The 16,694-nt window shown below is 46.9% G+C and overlaps 6 protein-coding genes across 6 annotated transcripts; 2 read left to right on the top strand and 4 right to left on the bottom strand.

Annotated features, from left to right (window-relative positions):
• Window positions 1-553: 553 nt before the first annotated feature.
• Window positions 554-1,266, top strand: AO090102000447 (uncharacterized protein; the record flags this gene model as incomplete). The annotated part of the gene is made up of 2 exons (XM_023236813.1): window positions 554-884; window positions 1,250-1,266. The coding sequence occupies 2 exons, from the start codon at window positions 554-556 to the stop codon at window positions 1,264-1,266; spliced, it is 348 nt and encodes a 115-aa protein (XP_023091824.1).
• A 2,324-nt stretch (window positions 1,267-3,590) lies between these two features.
• Window positions 3,591-4,617, bottom strand: AO090102000448 (uncharacterized protein; the record flags this gene model as incomplete). The annotated part of the gene is made up of 7 exons (XM_023236812.1): window positions 3,591-3,708; window positions 3,814-4,021; window positions 4,120-4,168; window positions 4,225-4,250; window positions 4,304-4,465; window positions 4,495-4,532; window positions 4,574-4,617. The coding sequence occupies 7 exons, from the start codon at window positions 4,615-4,617 to the stop codon at window positions 3,591-3,593; spliced, it is 645 nt and encodes a 214-aa protein (XP_023091825.1).
• A 1,096-nt stretch (window positions 4,618-5,713) lies between these two features.
• AO090102000449 (Zn(II)2Cys6 transcription factor) lies at window positions 5,714-8,050 on the top strand (the record flags this gene model as incomplete). The annotated part of the gene is made up of 5 exons (XM_023236811.1): window positions 5,714-5,755; window positions 5,811-5,998; window positions 6,068-7,289; window positions 7,337-7,721; window positions 7,791-8,050. The coding sequence occupies 5 exons, from the start codon at window positions 5,714-5,716 to the stop codon at window positions 8,048-8,050; spliced, it is 2,097 nt and encodes a 698-aa protein (XP_023091826.1).
• A 713-nt stretch (window positions 8,051-8,763) lies between these two features.
• AO090102000450 (uncharacterized protein) lies at window positions 8,764-9,747 on the bottom strand (the record flags this gene model as incomplete). Its single annotated transcript, XM_023236810.1, has 2 exons — window positions 8,764-9,028; window positions 9,515-9,747. 2 exons carry the CDS (start codon window positions 9,745-9,747, stop codon window positions 8,764-8,766), a joined length of 498 nt encoding a protein of 165 aa, XP_023091827.1.
• Window positions 9,748-13,407: 3,660 nt separating this feature from the next.
• On the bottom strand, window positions 13,408-13,815 carry AO090102000453 (uncharacterized protein; the record flags this gene model as incomplete). The annotated part of the gene is made up of 1 exon (XM_023236809.1): window positions 13,408-13,815. One exon carries the CDS (start codon window positions 13,813-13,815, stop codon window positions 13,408-13,410), a length of 408 nt encoding a protein of 135 aa, XP_023091828.1.
• Window positions 13,816-14,725: 910 nt separating this feature from the next.
• AO090102000454 (V-type proton ATPase 16 kDa proteolipid subunit) lies at window positions 14,726-16,102 on the bottom strand (the record flags this gene model as incomplete). The annotated part of the gene is made up of 5 exons (XM_023236808.1): window positions 14,726-14,796; window positions 14,850-14,953; window positions 15,020-15,176; window positions 15,227-15,356; window positions 16,085-16,102. The coding sequence occupies 5 exons, from the start codon at window positions 16,100-16,102 to the stop codon at window positions 14,726-14,728; spliced, it is 480 nt and encodes a 159-aa protein (XP_023091829.1).
• Window positions 16,103-16,694: the final 592 nt, after the last annotated feature.

Here is a 16,694-nt window from a genome sequence, read left to right as displayed (position 1 = left end):
TTTGAGCTCTCTCAAACCCGGGCTGTTCCAACCGTGCCAACTGTCGACTTCGCTCAGAATATCTCTATATATATAGCTCAGTGTTTAATCTTTATATCTCTTATAGGTCTTGCCTATATCACTCACCTGTGACTATATACAAGGTTCCCTTTTTCAAGAAAGTCGTTCGAAGTAGCAAGGATAGGACAGGAGAAGACATATTTCATTAAGGCGACCGTATCCAAGAGTGAGAGATCTCGTCTAGCAGCACGAACCTTTTTGACTGGGCAGTCCTCGGCATCGTCAAAGCACGGTAAGCAGTCAAAGCAGTTACAGTCAGAAGCACAATATACCGTTCCTGTGTAACGATCGTACGAACAGTGTGGCATGGGACCTGCATTGTCGATGGTATATTGTAGTCGTCTCCTCTCAGCATTGGTGTCTTTCTCAGTGTATATTCCAATATATTCATCATTTCTCGACCCTTCGAGGTCTTCTTCAGCCCTAGAATCGAGATCTTGACCTGTTGATCAGTAATACTTTATCAAGAGACATGACGTAACAAACCTCAACAATGTCTACCCGTGTGACGCCAAATCCCGGGAGATACTTCCCCCAAGTTCCTCTGCGAGTGTACCAGGCCTTGTTTATCTCTGTCCAAGTAGCTACTTCGTCTTCTGGGTACTGCACAGGCACTGGTAAAATGGAGCAGCAGGAACTTTCACCCCAGCACAGTAAAACAATGGCGGATCCATTGTCTGTACACAATGGCTCCAGCTCCTTTTTTAACGCTTCTATTCGAGTCTTGTGTCTCATCTTGCGGTCCATTTGTCTCTTTCCCCGCGTATTGGGAATGGGTAAAGTTAGTATAAAGGAGCTGGTTCTGTCTTCTTCCTCATTTCCTCGTGCGTTTTCTTCATTGACTTGAGAGAAAACATCATTATTATGGGGCGGATCGGATATTCGACTAGTATTGGGGCTATTTTGTGAACTTCCTAATCTGCGTCTGGGTGAGGAAGAATCCCAAGTAATGGTCCTAACTAGAGGCTCATTTGAGATAGGCAAAGATGGGCTATCTTGAAGAAGAAAGGAGAAGAGTACAATCAAATTCCGCCGCAAGTCAAAGCGCTGTCTGGTTTCAGGATGAGAATTTGAGACAGTACGATGTGCTTCTCCTTGCAATTCGTCATCCACAGTCCTCCGTGTTCGTACGAGTGCTCTGGGAGGAGGGCAAGCACAGTCCATTTTTAAGATAATGAATATGGTTAAGAGCACGAGGTTGAGTAAAAACACGGAGAGTCATCACCTGCGTAAAGGCAGATATTATTGGGGCTGTGTTATAAATGGCTGCTTCTTGCGATCACATATGATTGGTTCACGGTCTCGTACTAACGCGTTAAAGCCTAACAGTTGTCAAAGAGCGCACGTGGCTTCGTGCTGTTGGGAGCATCCGAGGTTGCAGGTTGTATAACACATCAGTCAATTAAAGATTGAGCCGAGCACAATTACTCAATATCATCTGTCCTGAATCAAATGGTTATTAAACTCTTATTGTATTCGATATTGAGTAAAGGTCGTTTGGCTGGAGCTTCCCCTTTCCGTTTTCCAAACCTCTAAACTATTACGCTAGTCATCATATTTGAGAACAGCAGCCCACATCGCACCGTTCAACCCACTAAATGGAATTGTCAAACGGCGTACCGCTTTCTAGTGCCCAGAAACCCAATACGGAGGGCTAACAATTGTCAGTGGATGCCCGCAGCCACCATGTACAAGGTTGACTACTCCACAGATATTACTATGCTAGCCCAAAGCGTAGTAGTTCATGTGATTGACAATTGTCAGGATCATCCCGTCCCGCCCATCTTGCTGCCTAGCTGGACCCCTTAATTCGTACGCGACGATGATTCTACTAGACTCTTTGATTAGAGGTCTCTCGGTGGCAGGGTACGCTAAATAGATTGAAGCGCTTAGGAGAAAGGGTACCGTTTTCTCTTAGGGGCCTTTTCTTGAGGTCCATCTTCCAGAGTCCAAACTCAATACTAATGCTAAAATTCCATACCAGACTCTCAATCGGTGTAAAAGTTTGAAGACTACTATCAACAAATATTATTACATCTTACCCTGTACCAGTATTACCAGCCTCTGAGGAGTCGGATTTCTATACATACGTTGGGGAAGTGCCGCCCCTTCTTCTGAAAGTCTACCAGGCTACAGAGCCAATAGCGTATTGTTTCACTGGACTCGACGACACTGCAATTTTAGTGCACAGGAGGCAGTGCGTTTAGAGCGCAGTCTTTCTGATTAGGTGACGATGTCTTTGGGGCGACGCCCATGTGGCCCAGTCGTGAGTAAGCCACCAAATTTACTGTAGCTAAATGATTTAAAGCAAAGCAGCGAATTATATGTCAATGAAGATTGACATCAGATTGACAAATACAAAAGCATTAGTTAGCAGCTCCAGTCAGAGAATGGAGACATGTTGAAGTAAGCTCAAGTAACAGAAAGCTAAAGCTGAGAAGGAATAGTGGGAGCGAGGTGGCTTAGAAGTCCTAAACAATGGGGATGATTGAATAAGGAACATTTCTTCACTTGTGAAATATATCTGCGGATTGGGATATCAAATGTGAAGGCATAAGATATATCAAAAATTACTAATCAATGCTTTCTATCTTCTCCATGCTGCTTTTATGACACTATGAGGTTGTCGAGGCGGCCTGCACAAGGATATCTCTAAGACTCGCCCAAAATCCAGACGGGACTGAATGATCTTAACTTGAGAGATTGTGACATGCTTGTCATATCCAAACAGCTCAACCATTCAGCTTTCGCTAACCGGTGGAGAGGGTGGCGAAGCATAGCTGCCAAGAGGCTGGGCATCTGACCGAACGGGGCTATGCACCAATCAGAGATCTGGCAGCGCTGATGGCTTAGGCAGACGTGGACGGACAAGAGTGTATGTTCTGGCCCTTCACCGCAGGGTGGTGATGTAGCAAGTCATCACCCCCCTCTAAAACATACCCACACTAAGCGCGCGACAACTTGGCATCATCACCCGCACTCACCCTGCAGGGGCACGCAGCGACCTATTGACCGTGCAGAAGCCACACGCCGGGAGGTTAGTAGTTGGGTGGGTGACCACCAGCGAATCCCTCCTGTTGTATGTTTTTTTATGTACATTCTATATAACCTGTTGCAAGAGTCCGCTGGTAGCAGGCCTTAGATTATCCCGATCAAATGGCGGCTGACGGTCCGAATACTACTAGTGGAGCGGCCTAAGCATGGGTTTCGATCCCCAGGACAGCATCTGGTGACTACAAGCAACTGCTTCCGGCTCAAGTTACTCTTAGCTTGGCAAAATAAAAACAAATATCTGCTGAATAACCTGTGCTAGAAGTTACTAGTTCTTTGTTTAGCATTTACCCTAGTTATACAATACCCACTATCCGTCTCAATTCATCAAGAGGTATGCTCAATCCAAGGAAAGACGATACGGCAAGCGAGAAAGACAAATATACCGGAGATTCGATATCTAATACTTATGCATTGTAATGTAAGAAAATGATGTCTGAGCTCTTTCCCTTGTACCAGATAACCACCATACCATTCTTTCAATGATTCCCACTGCAGTCCCGGCTCTTGAAAAGAGTAGCAGCATCAAGCACAGTCCCGTTGGAACTGCTGATAAACTCATGGGTTAGGTGCGTGCGGTTGTGGGAAGTCAACTTGCTCCAACCATAGGCCGAGTCGAATGCCGCGCGCGACTAAGGCTGGAGGGGTTAGGATAAGGAATCCAGTCCATCGTAGTGACCAGCAGCACCGTTGGTAATATACCATGGGGCGCTGGGGTTGTTCAAGCCGTTAGGGTCAGCATTAAAAGTCCTGATTGGTGCATTTCGCTCGTATAAGTGCGTGCGACCAGAGAGCACGAGGTCAACGCCATGCTTGAGAAAGATCGGCTCAAAAACCTTACGACAGTCTTCGCAGACTGTGCCGCTCTCGTTCTTGGCGCTGATGTACCAGGGACGGTGACCGGCTGCGACTATTAGTTAGTCCTGATAGGGCAGCTCAATGTCGACCGATCCTTGCCTTTCTCTATCTACAGAGGAGGGTATGAGGATGGGGTTTCAAGAAACATACCGGCGATAATCCATGGGGCCTTGTTTCGATCCACAGAGCTCAAATCCTTCTCAAGTCATTTGGGCTGGGCATCGCAAAGCGTGCTAAATGGGCCGCTTTCCTCACCCTCGCTTCCTCCAATTTCATCCGGACTGATGAAACCGTGCCCGAGGTCAGTTTCCGTGTCGAATTGAATGTAATGCACCATGCCACTGTCGAACGAATACGGAGTTGCCCACACCTCCAGACTGGGGGCTGGGCATGCGGAAGTGGTTACGATAGCCGGTGAAGTTGGTTTGACGGGGCATACAGATGGAGACATTGTAGGGGATGTGATGCGCTGAGTCGCTTGTACCACCGTTGTCACCTAAGACACATTAGACCGCGTCCGTTGACCCCTGCTTATTTTGGAATGTTTAACAAAGTAAATGAATCTTTTGTAAATGGAACTTGATTATACTTCGTTCAATCCAACTGATAGATGTTATAAATTCTTGTCTCTATGATTGTTGGTAACATTTGCTATTTAGGCCCCGTTCAATATTGCCCATCCACTATCGACAATACTTCCAAGGGAAATGTATATATAAAGAAGATAATGAATAAAGCACAGAACCTGATAGCCTTCAGCAGTAACCCCAACATCTGGTTTCCGAGCTAGAAAGTGAGATTTAAATTAGAATTGGCTGTACGGTGGGAACGACAAATAAGTTAATAATTACCTCAGCTAGATTGTTCCTCCTATAGGACCAGTTCCCAGTATTCTCCAACCGACTTCATGCCTAGTGTCTCCTCCTCTTCTGACTTCATAAGCTTATATCCCTCCTTTTGGTAAAGGCGTCGCGCCGAAGTTAAGCCACTGTTTGTCCACAATCGTATTCGTGAATATCCGACCTCGTGAGCAAAACTTGTACATTGCTGGATCAAGGTACGGCCAAGTCCCAGTCCTCGTGCACTAGGTTCGACAAGAAGAAGGCGCAGTTTTGCCCCATTGAGATCCGAGTCCCTGTCCTTCACTAACAGCACGCAACCGATGAATGACCCATCACGTTCGGCAACCCAACAGCGTTCGCATTTTGGATCATAGTGTTCGATGAAATCGGAGGCAACCCTAGCCACGAGGCCCTCAAAACGCTCTGTCCATCCGTATTCTTGATTATACAAGATCCCATGCCGATGAACTATCCATCCTAAGTCACCAGGGCGATGTTGTCGTAATACGTAAGAACTGACGCCGGTAGTTGCCACTGATGCCATTGAAAGTATGGGAGAGATAGGTCTGTCGGAAACAGGTTGGTTATGATAGAGGAAGAGGAAAAGTATGAAGGAAGTTCAGTCAAGGTCGGGAGAGGTGTGCTATTAGGGTTATATATTCCTACACATAGTTTCTGCTCCTTGTCACCCGTGGCAATTAACAACTTCCCAAACAAAGATTGCCGGTCGGCTAAAATCAAGGGGAGCCGGTATGACTCCCTTTTGATTGGCTGGCCAGAGTTGATGTGGAAAAGTTGCCAAGCGAAAGCTCTCATCTAAATTGAATCACTGGTTTATCGGCCAACCTTAAAACCACCGACCGGAGGATTTTTGAACAACCCCACAAAGAGTCCGGCTCCAAATGATTCGCCAAATGAGTCAGGAGAACCGTCTTATCACGCACGTAAGAAGCTCGGCTCATCACCCGAGGAAGCCTTTGGGAATCAAGCGCTCTGTAGCGTAAGTGCGATCACCAAGACCGTGAAGTTAGGTCTCTGAACAAGGCTTTGAGACTTAGTTGCCAGAGATGCCATTCGCAGAAAGTCAAGTGCACCGGCGGAAAGCCCTGTTCTAGATGCCTGGTGGCTGGGTGTGAGAAAGAATGCAGATATATTAAACGCGACCGCAAAGTCCGTGTCGATGAAAGGTAGGGCTCCCTTGCCTATCCCGATAATATAATTAGTACTAAGGGTCCACACTGATGTCCGAACATTAGCTACCTAGAGCAACTGATCCAAGACAGTCAAGAACTTCATCGAAATCAGCGAGAGTCAGTCAGCAACATCACCTTCGGGGCAGAGAGTGGTGGCGTTCCAACCTCCACACGTAATCCAATATCAGAGAATGACTCCAGTACACGAAATCCGCTATTAAAGGACTGGGCGTGGTTTCAAACACAGAACAAGTCGGCTCTCCCCATCTATGTTAGCGAGGTAGCCTGTACTGCATTTGCAACGCGCCTGTGCCAATGCTTGAATAGCAAGGACGCTTCAACTTCAGACATGCCACGAATGAGGTATGTTAAGGAGTCTGCTCTGGGAGTTCTTTCATATGGAGAGATTGAATGGCCTAGCCTTGCCCGCGCTCGATTGCTTGTGAATACTGCGCTTGGCCACGCCAATCCACCATTCCACCTCGCACTGCGGAAGACCAGCGTGGACTACCTTCAAACTATTTACCAAAACGCAACCTTCGACGATCCTGTTTTAGTGTGCAAGTACTTTGCTCTTTTTGCTCTAGGTGAAGTATGCTCGGTTCCGAGTGGCAGACTGAACAATGACACTTCACCTGGCACAACTTACTATGCGCGTGCCATCAATATGATTTCTGTGCTACCGGAGAGACCCAACATGGCCCATATAGAGGCTCTCTTAATTCTGGTATTGCTTTCTCTCTTCCTCTTTACCTCGGGATTTACTGACCTGTATGAGGCACTTTGTAGTCAATTTCTGAACAGGTGGCATTCAGCCTATGTTCTGGTAGGAATCGCGTTGCGACTTGGATTGTCTGCTGGCTTCCATCATAACATCCCCGAGACGCAATACCCTGATCCCATCGCAAGGGAGAATCGCATTCGTGTGTGGTGGACGATATACATCTTTGATCGCTTTTGGGGGCTAAAGCTTGGACTTCCAATGCAGGTCAACGATGATGATATCCATGTTGATTTTCCTTCAAACCTCGCTGTTGAAACATTCCACGACGAGTTCGCAGACAGTTCATACCAGGTGGCTGTCATAGAGCTTGCCAGGATTTCTACACATATTATGCGAAATATCTACAGCCGCCAAAAATCTGCGGAAACATTATTACAAAGAGAGCAAAAGCTCCTGAACGAGATGAAGCAGTGGATGCAGTCAGTTCCTGATCATATTCGGCTCCAACCTGACACCCATAATCGCAGGTGTACCGTTCTTATTCATCTACAATTCAACTATGTGGGCTCTTGTTTTCCTCGGCCTTGTATCACTACTGACTGAACTAGTGTTTGATTCTTGCCATACGCCCACTATTGCTGGGCATACTCGATCATATTGCAACAACAGATTTCAGCCCCGAAACTACGTTATCGCCTGCCCTGGCCACCTTGACCGAAGCGTGCATTCATTCTGCACGGCACACCTTGATTCTCTGTGCTGATGAATGGACGAAAGGATCTATCTCCGTGTTTGGATACGCCTTCGCACAGTACATTTTCACATCGTCGCTTGTCCTTGTTATTTCAAATCTCCTCCCATATGGAAATGCGGATGACTTAGCATCTATTGATACCGCTGCGGAGATGTTAAGGTCTTTCGCCGCAGATGGTAACCTCATGGCCGGTGATCTTTACGAACATATTCAGAAAGTTCAAAAGTGCCATAGTAGCGGTAGATTCTCCTCACGGTTACCTTCAACCCTAGGCAATACAATGATTCAGGTTCAGGAACCTTGTGAAGATGATGCTCCATCTGTACCGCATCCCACAGCGACTACCTACGTACCGCCCACCAACTCACAGATATATCCCACCAGCGTTGCACAGCTTCCTATTTCAGACCCGCAGTATAAGACGGCAGAGATGTCCCTGTACCAACCAACGATGGAGGATTTCCTAACCCAATCGGTTACAGACATTGGTTTGTTAGACCCCGAAGAAATATCAACGAATCTTCCAGACTCGTGGCCTAGCATTCCGCTATGGACCAACGACTTCTGAGGGCGTTCCCATGTTGCACTAAACCTTGACCCTGATTCATGCTTCAGTCTATGATTCGATCGGTCACACTATCTGATATATTATTATACGGTCTTAGCTTCAGTAGCTGAGAGACGAACCAGTTTGCCCTATGTACTTTGACTGTGATAGCGAATGTATGTTTATACCTAAGCTGTACCGATATCCGAGCTACCCACATTCGGTTCGATGGAGGGTTTGTGTGTTGACGTTAACGACAAGACTCATAATTAATGGCTGAAAGCAATACGTTAACCATTTCCACCTGATTGCGACTATGGAATGATTCAAGATGCAGTGGTACTCCGTCAGTAGCCTGTAGCATTATTTATTGGGTCGTGTTAAAAGGACAGTTACATCCTTATTGATTGGAATAGGATACTTAGAAAGCACGCTTCAAATCTCTATCATAATAATTAAATCAGCAGGAAAGCTCCCACTAAGAATAAGCGCTGAACTAGTCTAAAGCAACAATACCACGGCTGGAGTCTGCGATCGATGCCCTGGGAGCCCAGCTATACCGCTCTAAGGGCTTGCTTGGTTTATTCGAACTGTGTGTTCAATATAAATGGACAGGCCTTCTGTAAGGTATCCGCAAATCGTCATCTAGTGCTGCTTATATAGTCTTTGATCACTTGGGTTGCAGTTCGCTCTAGCCCTGCAAGACTGCAACTACTTCCTCATGGCCATTCCTTTCAGCATACATTAGTGGTGTCAACCCTTGTCCGTCCTTTGAGCTGACATCGACCTTGTTTGAGCTTAGTAGTATTTCCACCACCTCCTTGAACCCCTTCTCTGCAGCATAGGACAGGGGGTCCGGCCGTCATCAGCTTGGACTCGGCCAGAGTCACAATTAAATCCGGTTCACCATTATCCGTGGCTTGTGGTATCCGCAGTGTATCTGTCTCTTTGGAGTCGACATCCAAGGTATCTGACCTCAGCAGAACTTCCACCACATCCCTATGGCCATTCTCCGCGGCATATGACAAAGGGGTCCGACCACCAATGAATTTAAAGTTAATATCAGCATTTCTCTCGACTAATAGCTTCACAACTGATCCATGCCCGTTTTCCGCCGCCAAGGATAGCGGCGTCCGAATGAAAGTATTTTGCTTGGGCTGAGTGCCAGGCCAATCGAGCAGCTGGGTGACAAGCGCTAGATCTCCTCTCTCTGCAGCCCGTGACAGCGGTGTTCGATAATATTGGTAGAATAAGGCTGCAATAGGCGCTCCAATGAGTCGTAGGAGTCCGTGGATTTCCTGAAATACCTCAGCTCTCCCTTCAAGCTTTTCGAGTCCTCTGGAGAGCTTCCGAAATGGACGTTCAAGGGGGAATAATATGTCGCCATAGAAATACCCGAGTCGAATTCCCATTTTTTGATAACCCTAAAACAACCTCGTGAAAAGAGCAGATTCTTCATCCTCTTCAACCCCACCTGCCTCTCACTGTTGATGTCGGCGGTCCCATCGCTGCATGGTAGGAGCCATAATCCTTGTGCTTAATTGCATGGTTTGAAGGGCGACACAACGGCGCCAGTCTACTTCAGCCCGATCTTTTCCTACGCCTGTAATGTATGCCTCGAACCTCTTCCAAAGGATGGTCTCATGTCGCACCCAAAGGTCCTCGAATTCAGGAAGTCTATAAACACGATTAACGTTGGCTTTCTTGTCAAGGAGCATTTTGACAATCTCCTGGGATCCATTCTAAATCGCTCGGGATAATGCGGTCCTTCCGCTTCGTTCTTCCTTGTTAATATTAGCCTCTTTGTCCAGGAGCACTCTCACAATCGTTCCGTGAGCATTGCTGGCGGAATAGTGCAGTGGAGTAGCTCCGTGCTTATCCTGTGTTGGTCGATCGGCTCCCAAGCCATCTCCTTAGCCTCCCCCTCTTTTACAACAGTAGCGACATTATGTCCTTATTGGCGCTCCGCGCTGCCCAATGCAGCGCTGTTCTTCCATAACTATCTTTGGCATTGATGTTCGTGTTCTTGTTGTTGACCAGTAATTTCACCATAGCTTTGTGCCCATTTCGTACCGCCCAGTGTAGAGCCGCCGTTCCATGGTTGTCTTTGGCGTTGATGTCCAGTTTCCCTCGGAGAAAACGTTCCAGCAATTGGTCGATTCCGAAGTATGCGAGAATGTGCAACTTCGTGACATCCTTCCTCCGTTGCAGGCTGTATTGTGAAAGGCTCATGACTCTTATTGCACATTGCAGCTTGTCACTCGTCTCGAGGAGTTCCTGAGCTTGCTCTTTGATAGGGCTCGCGTCTTTCTCACTTTTCCAGTCAAGCTCCTATCGTGCATGGGATCCCCACTGCTCAGCAGCGTAGACAACGGGAGGAGCACCTGCTAGTTGCTTCCTCAGGCTGTCCTCACTATTGGGGCTGTGGCCTAATGTTAAAAATGACTCGAGGCAGGTTGTTGCAATACCTGGAGTATCCCTGAGCCAGTCCTTTTGTTTTTTTTCTCAAGGTATACTTGAGCAGTTAAATGGAGTAGGCGGACTGTTCATGAGCTCTGGTTTATATCGACCAGGCATTCACAAAGGTCATCTGGAATCCTGGAGGCTGTTCCTTTTCCACAACCCAGAGCCAAAGCCCCGTCTAATTCTCCAACGGTCAGATAGCGGGAACGCCGAAGTGAGCCAGTACAGAATTTGTCTCGCAACCTCTAGTTGCCTTTTAAGCTTCCTCCTAATCTTTCCGCGGTGTCCTCAAGTGCTTTGTCCATGTTATCCGGCAGACCATACATCCAGGTAACGAATTCGTCCTTCCTTCGCGTCGGACGTAGCGTATCCATATGCAGTTTCACTAGAAGAAATCTACAAAGTCCAGGTTAGTGCTTCACACCCTGATAAATATGGTAATACTGACATTTCATCACTCCCCTTTACCACAGTATTCACAATGTGAACTTTCTCCTGATCTGATAGCCCTCCACTGTCGCGCGAGATGTCAACCTTGATTCGGCTATCCGCATATGAATTTAAGTCTTCTTCAGAGGGATGAATCTCCACGGTTGTCTACATGGGGAACAAGTATTGAAGGCGTCTCTGCGACCGGGAGGTGACCAGGAGGTTCACTGTTGGCTCTAACGAGCGAAGTTTGTTGAGTTCTTCCACAAACTCTTCACGAGTTTCTTTCCCAATTCATCCAGGGCATCCACAATGAGGAAGACTTTTGAGTATCTGCGGATTTCATGGTAGAAGTATCTTGTGAACTTCATCAACATCTGGAAGTGTATGCTTCTCGTCATCAATCTGGCGCAATTATTTCACCTCATCATCAACAGGACCCCCACGGGCGACAACCAGCTGCAGCAAAAGGCTAGCCAGGATACTGTCCATGGTCTGGCGAGCTTGACCCTTAGAATTGCAATATACGCAGGCTACACCAACCTTGTTATTCGCGTTGAACTCTCTCCGGAGGTGATCGACGATGATCGATCTGTTGATCCATCCTTTGAGCTTGAAACCCATTGCTTGAATGCCTCACTGCTCAGTAGCGTTGTGCCTGTCCACTGTGGTCTTTTTCTGAATAGGTCCTGCTGAGTTTGAAGGAAATTAAGTGAGGATAGCCAAGTATGAATTTTTTCTTTCACGAAATGTTTAATGTTAGCAATAATAAATCCTAAAAACACTAGATAAACGCTAGATAGTTAAGCGGCTTGCTCTGAGTCTCAATGCATATATTCCCTTGTGCGGACACATTTCAAGAGATCATATGTCCATTCTCTACTTTATACCTCCCAAGATATACATGATTGCCTCCAGGAGAAGCATCCGTGCTATTGTTGCGCTTAACCATGGGTTCTGGTCTAGGGATGCCATGCTGGTGGGAGTATTGTAACGTCATAATATCTGGCTTGGGTTCAGAATCCTGAGATATCGTGGTATATACAATGTCACATTTACCATATATCCAAGTTTGATCGCTGGAGAAAATTCCAGGGCAAAAGTCTAAGGATTAATTGACACTTATAAACGGTTTGGACACATGTGCACGACCCGCATGTTTTATTTCCTCTTTCGCCTTCCCTTCTTTTCTATTGTCGTTGCCCTTGCTTTCGGTGCAGCCTCATTCTGTAAAGGATGTTGCGGCCTTCGCCTCAGAGAGAGTCTTCAGCCTCATCAAGAGCAGAGGGTCCAAGCTACCCGGCTCAAGCTAGAGTGTTTGCTTCACTGAGTATGCTTTACACTATGTGACGTGTGATATGGGGCAGGTGCCTTGTGACGTTTGGCTTCTCTCAGACAAAAAGAGCTGGTCATGAAAAAGAAAGGCACCCGATTCATGACCCTAGCTACTCACGGCTAGGTGATTAATAGAGCCGAACCGTATCCTAGATGAGGTGCCAAGCCGACCAACTACCCTCCAACACACTAGCATACCCCTCTGTTACACATAGATTTGCTTAATAGACGAATGTTGGAGAATACGCTCAATTCTGTTTAGTTTCGGCGTTGACCGGTGGCAGTAACTGTGTCTTACAGGATTCCCTATCAGGACCCGGCGCTGGCACAGGAGACTTAGGCTTCCTGCACCTACAAATCTTCCAAAGAAAAGCTGTCTAGTGTTTTCGCCAACTGTGACAGTTCGACGAGCGTCAGCCTCCGAAATGGGGAACGTTTCAATGCGGAATCACTCGCTAAGGCTGCACGGATCGGCCCTGAGCCAGCCGTCCACTGCCACCCAAGGTGAGGAAGAAGGCTCGGAAATTGTTTCCGGTATGTACGGGATATCGCCTTATATTTCTAACCACAGAACAGTTATTCTAATACGAAATTTGTCAACTATACAACTTATAGAAGAACCCGAATATGCCGGGTTGGGCAGGGTTCTTTGTACACACACAGCGCCAGCTCCCAGGGGATGATCTACCGCACGATCGACATGTCCGGGCAATGATTGGTGGGGAGGACTTGGAGGGGTATTTACTAATGTGCTGACTCTCAGTAATAGCTCAGATGACCCTGTATAGCTGCCTAGTCTTTTTTTGTTTTGTACCTCCAACCTATCTTTCAGCCTCCCTGACCACGCCGAGTAGTCATTGAGCGCGGTTGTGGAATGTGTCGGCATTTAGTATGCCACGAGGCATAGTCAAAATAGTTTAAAATATGTATATATATATTTAGTATTTTTTCGCTTAATAGGTTAGCTTCCAACTACAGCTGCGACAAGTGCTTTCAGCGAACCACATCTCAGTTTCTGTGTGGTTACGACGTGTGAGTTTATTAGGGCACGAGTATTTGGCTGTCAATTTAAATTGCTTGGTAGGCGTGGAGCCTGACTACTACCTGAAACCCGTCAGGATGAGGCTGCAGTTTTATAACCAAATATAACATCAAAAGGTAGAGTCTCGACTATGGGAACCGGTCCTGATATTTCTATCCCTCCCGGCATTTTGATTTCTCAAAAATATCGGTCCGCCGCCGGAGAAGAATGTCCCAGAATAGACCGACCTGTCAGGACTCATGAGGCTTGATTCACTCGCAGCTGTCGATCGTACATCGGCAGGATCCTTTTCCACAACTTCGACAGGAAGCACAACGGAGAGGAGCTCTTTTGCATATGCTGCTGCCGTTGCTATGGCATAGCCGTGCCACTGATCGTTCTTGTGAAATTTCGCATAGTCACTAATACCCCGGATGACGAGACATGGAAAGTCACCAACCAATCCAGCAGCCTCCATCTCAAAACATATGATTCCCAGCTGGCGTGCCAGTCGGTCTCGAGGTTTAGCATCCTTCATTGCTTGGTTACAAGATGCAATCAGACCGTAGTGGATTCTCGGTTCAGTTGAAGACCGAGTAGGTCGGTTCACTAGCTGGTTGTGGTCGTAGCTTTCCCAACTACGACGAGGAGCCATGTGGTCATATTCAGGGTGGAAGAGCTTGTCTTCCTCTTGACCTTGATACGTGAATTCACTCGTATGGCTGGAAGTCATAATTGCCAACTGGGAAATGTGCTTCGAAAGGTCGCAGCCGTGCAATAAATTGTTCGCCTGGTGTTTATTCAGTGCCGTCAACAGCAGCTGCGACGGCTTATTCAACGTCCCAGTGCGCTCAAATCGCCCCTCTCGGATGACTTTCCCGTAGTGTACTGGAGCACTCCCCGGAAGCCTTTCGTCGGGTTGCTAACTACAACGTCTCCCAGTCGAATATCCGCGTCTCTGCTTGGTACTCCTCCGCCGATCCCCACCATCAATGAGAACCGGAGCGATGAAAAATCTGGATATCATTTGGGACGCCACGATCGTTAGAGGTATCGTTCCGTATACTCCCGATGGTAGACAGACGATGACAATATTGTGACAGCCTATAGTGCCGAGTGTGTAGGTGCTGTGATCACTTGGAGAACTTTTGAGTGATGTTGATGTTTTAGGAATATTGGGGGGGTCATAGCTGAATGTGTAGACAGCGAAGCGCTATGGTTTTACCTATGTAAATATCTTTGGATTGCACATCTTGTGGAGATTTAGTTTAAACAATTCCGCTAGACAACGCCTAATGGGCCTGGCAAGAGTTTTCAGGAGAGCCTTTTATGACACTATACGTTCCCGGCAGATGTATATATTTATAGGCTAAACTATGATCCACGAAAGCCACGAGAGACGACAGTACGTGACTATGATAGCAAGCCGGCTAGGAAGCGCCTAATTATCACTCACATGTATGCTCCACTATGCCCGCCCTAGAGTTCATCAAGAGTGCGACTATCAACCCGTAAAGACCTAATGAAGATATTAGTTCAGAGGCCGTATAAAGGATTGGCATTATTACTCACCCAAGACCTCTGCAAAAATTAGAATTAGAATCATGCCCACATAGAGTCGAGGTTGTTGCGCTGTTCCCCTCACACCAGCATCACCCACGATTCCGATAGCGAACCTATCGGCAACGTTAGACGAAACTTGAAGCATACCCAGTATTGGTGTGTTGACAATTCGTCCTTACCCTGCAGCCAACCCTGCAAGACCAACAGCGAGCCCTGCACCCATCTGGACGAGGCTCGTGTAGATGGTTACTTTCTGCGCAAGATTGTTTGCAATCAATACGGAAACGACCAGTCCGTAAATACCGAGTATTCCGGCCATGACGACGGGGACGATGTCTAAATATTATTATTCAGTACGCTGTGATAGTGAATGCAGTATTACATACTCTTCACGATTAGATCAGGTCTCAGAACACCCATGGAGCAGATCCCAACACCAGCTTTCGCAGTGCCATAGGCCGCACCGAAGGAAGTAAAGACGATAGCACTCGCACAGCCTACGGTACCAAAAAAAGGCTAATACTCAGATTAATTACTACCCTTTGTCGGTGTATCTTCATGTTTGGGTATATGGCGTTAGACGTACTGCGTAGACAGGGCTGCCGGTGCTGGAGTCAACATAGAATTCGAGGTTACCTTATAGCTATGCATATACAGAGGTCTTACCAAAACTCGGAAACCATGGTCACTTGCTGGTAGCGTGTCCTCAAGTCGCGGGAGACTACTGAAGCTGGAATCGTTGTCGGGTTTTGAGCCAAATGGTAAAAAGCACCGGAAAATATTTCACAAACGGAGTAATGGCGAAGAAGTAGGCGTCGCCTCCTCTACTATCCTTATACCCTGTCTGGTATTGCCTGGGTTATGGCATGAGCATTTAGGCAGCAAGAGACAGGCAGCCTAGTCAAAGAGGAAGCCGCATGAGACGACAAAGGTACGACTCTCGCGGCTTTCATCGGATGTTTCCGGCCGGAGTACATATAATATGCGCTAAGTGGACCATATAATACAATGAGACCTGCATATCAAGCACACAAAGACTAACCCTTGAGCGCCTATATTCGGCTTTCTTGGCATAGCCCAGGAGACGACCTCATCTAACAGTAGTCCTGTTGAGGCACCAGTGTCGGTAGGGGGTAGATTTGTGACCTATTGCTATAGTCCTAGTATTCCAGACGTCGAAAGAAGTATAGTCTAGTCGATGGGATTCATAAGACGTAGGGTGATATAATATCGGAGATCCTCACATCGGGCTTCAGTTGCATTGTGATCGAGCATACAAGGAGTGGCTCCCGGAAGTAGTTAGGGCGATGGCCAAGACGTGTCGTAAGGATCCTATGACGTGACTGTGAGTTTGTGGTGAAGACACACATTAAGAAATCAGACAGTATGTAGTGGTCTGGTCTTATTAGAAAATATATTGGTGGGGCGGATGCTGGAACTATAGATCCATCCGCAAACGCAATGTTACATGGCGGGATTTGGCTACTATAATATCCATGAAATTTCGGTAGCGCCAGAACGATATCAGGTTAGTAAATTGACATCCCTATAGCAATACAATCGCCTTTGACTTACTGTACCCTGTCAATCCAGAGCGTATCATGCCACTGAGACCTAGGGTACAAAAGATTCTCAGAAATAAAGGCTATGAGAGATTTCATGGATACTAGAAGCGCAAGGTGTCGTAACCTTTGCCCAAGATCTCTCGTACAGCAGTTAACAGCAAACACATGATGGGCATTGGACCTAGGTAGGGCTCACTGATACTATCATCTTCCTAGTATTCATCAAGAGTACTCAGAATATGACTCTAGTCTTGATTGATGAGGGTGAACTGCATACAGAATGCACTGG

This window comes from Aspergillus oryzae, chromosome 4 (genome assembly GCF_000184455.2).
Source record: "Aspergillus oryzae RIB40 DNA, chromosome 4".
In the NCBI taxonomy this organism is placed as follows: domain Eukaryota; kingdom Fungi; phylum Ascomycota; class Eurotiomycetes; order Eurotiales; family Aspergillaceae; genus Aspergillus; species Aspergillus oryzae.
The sequence above is the reverse complement of the archived record's forward strand: the minus strand, read 5'-3'. Positions and strand labels throughout refer to the sequence as shown.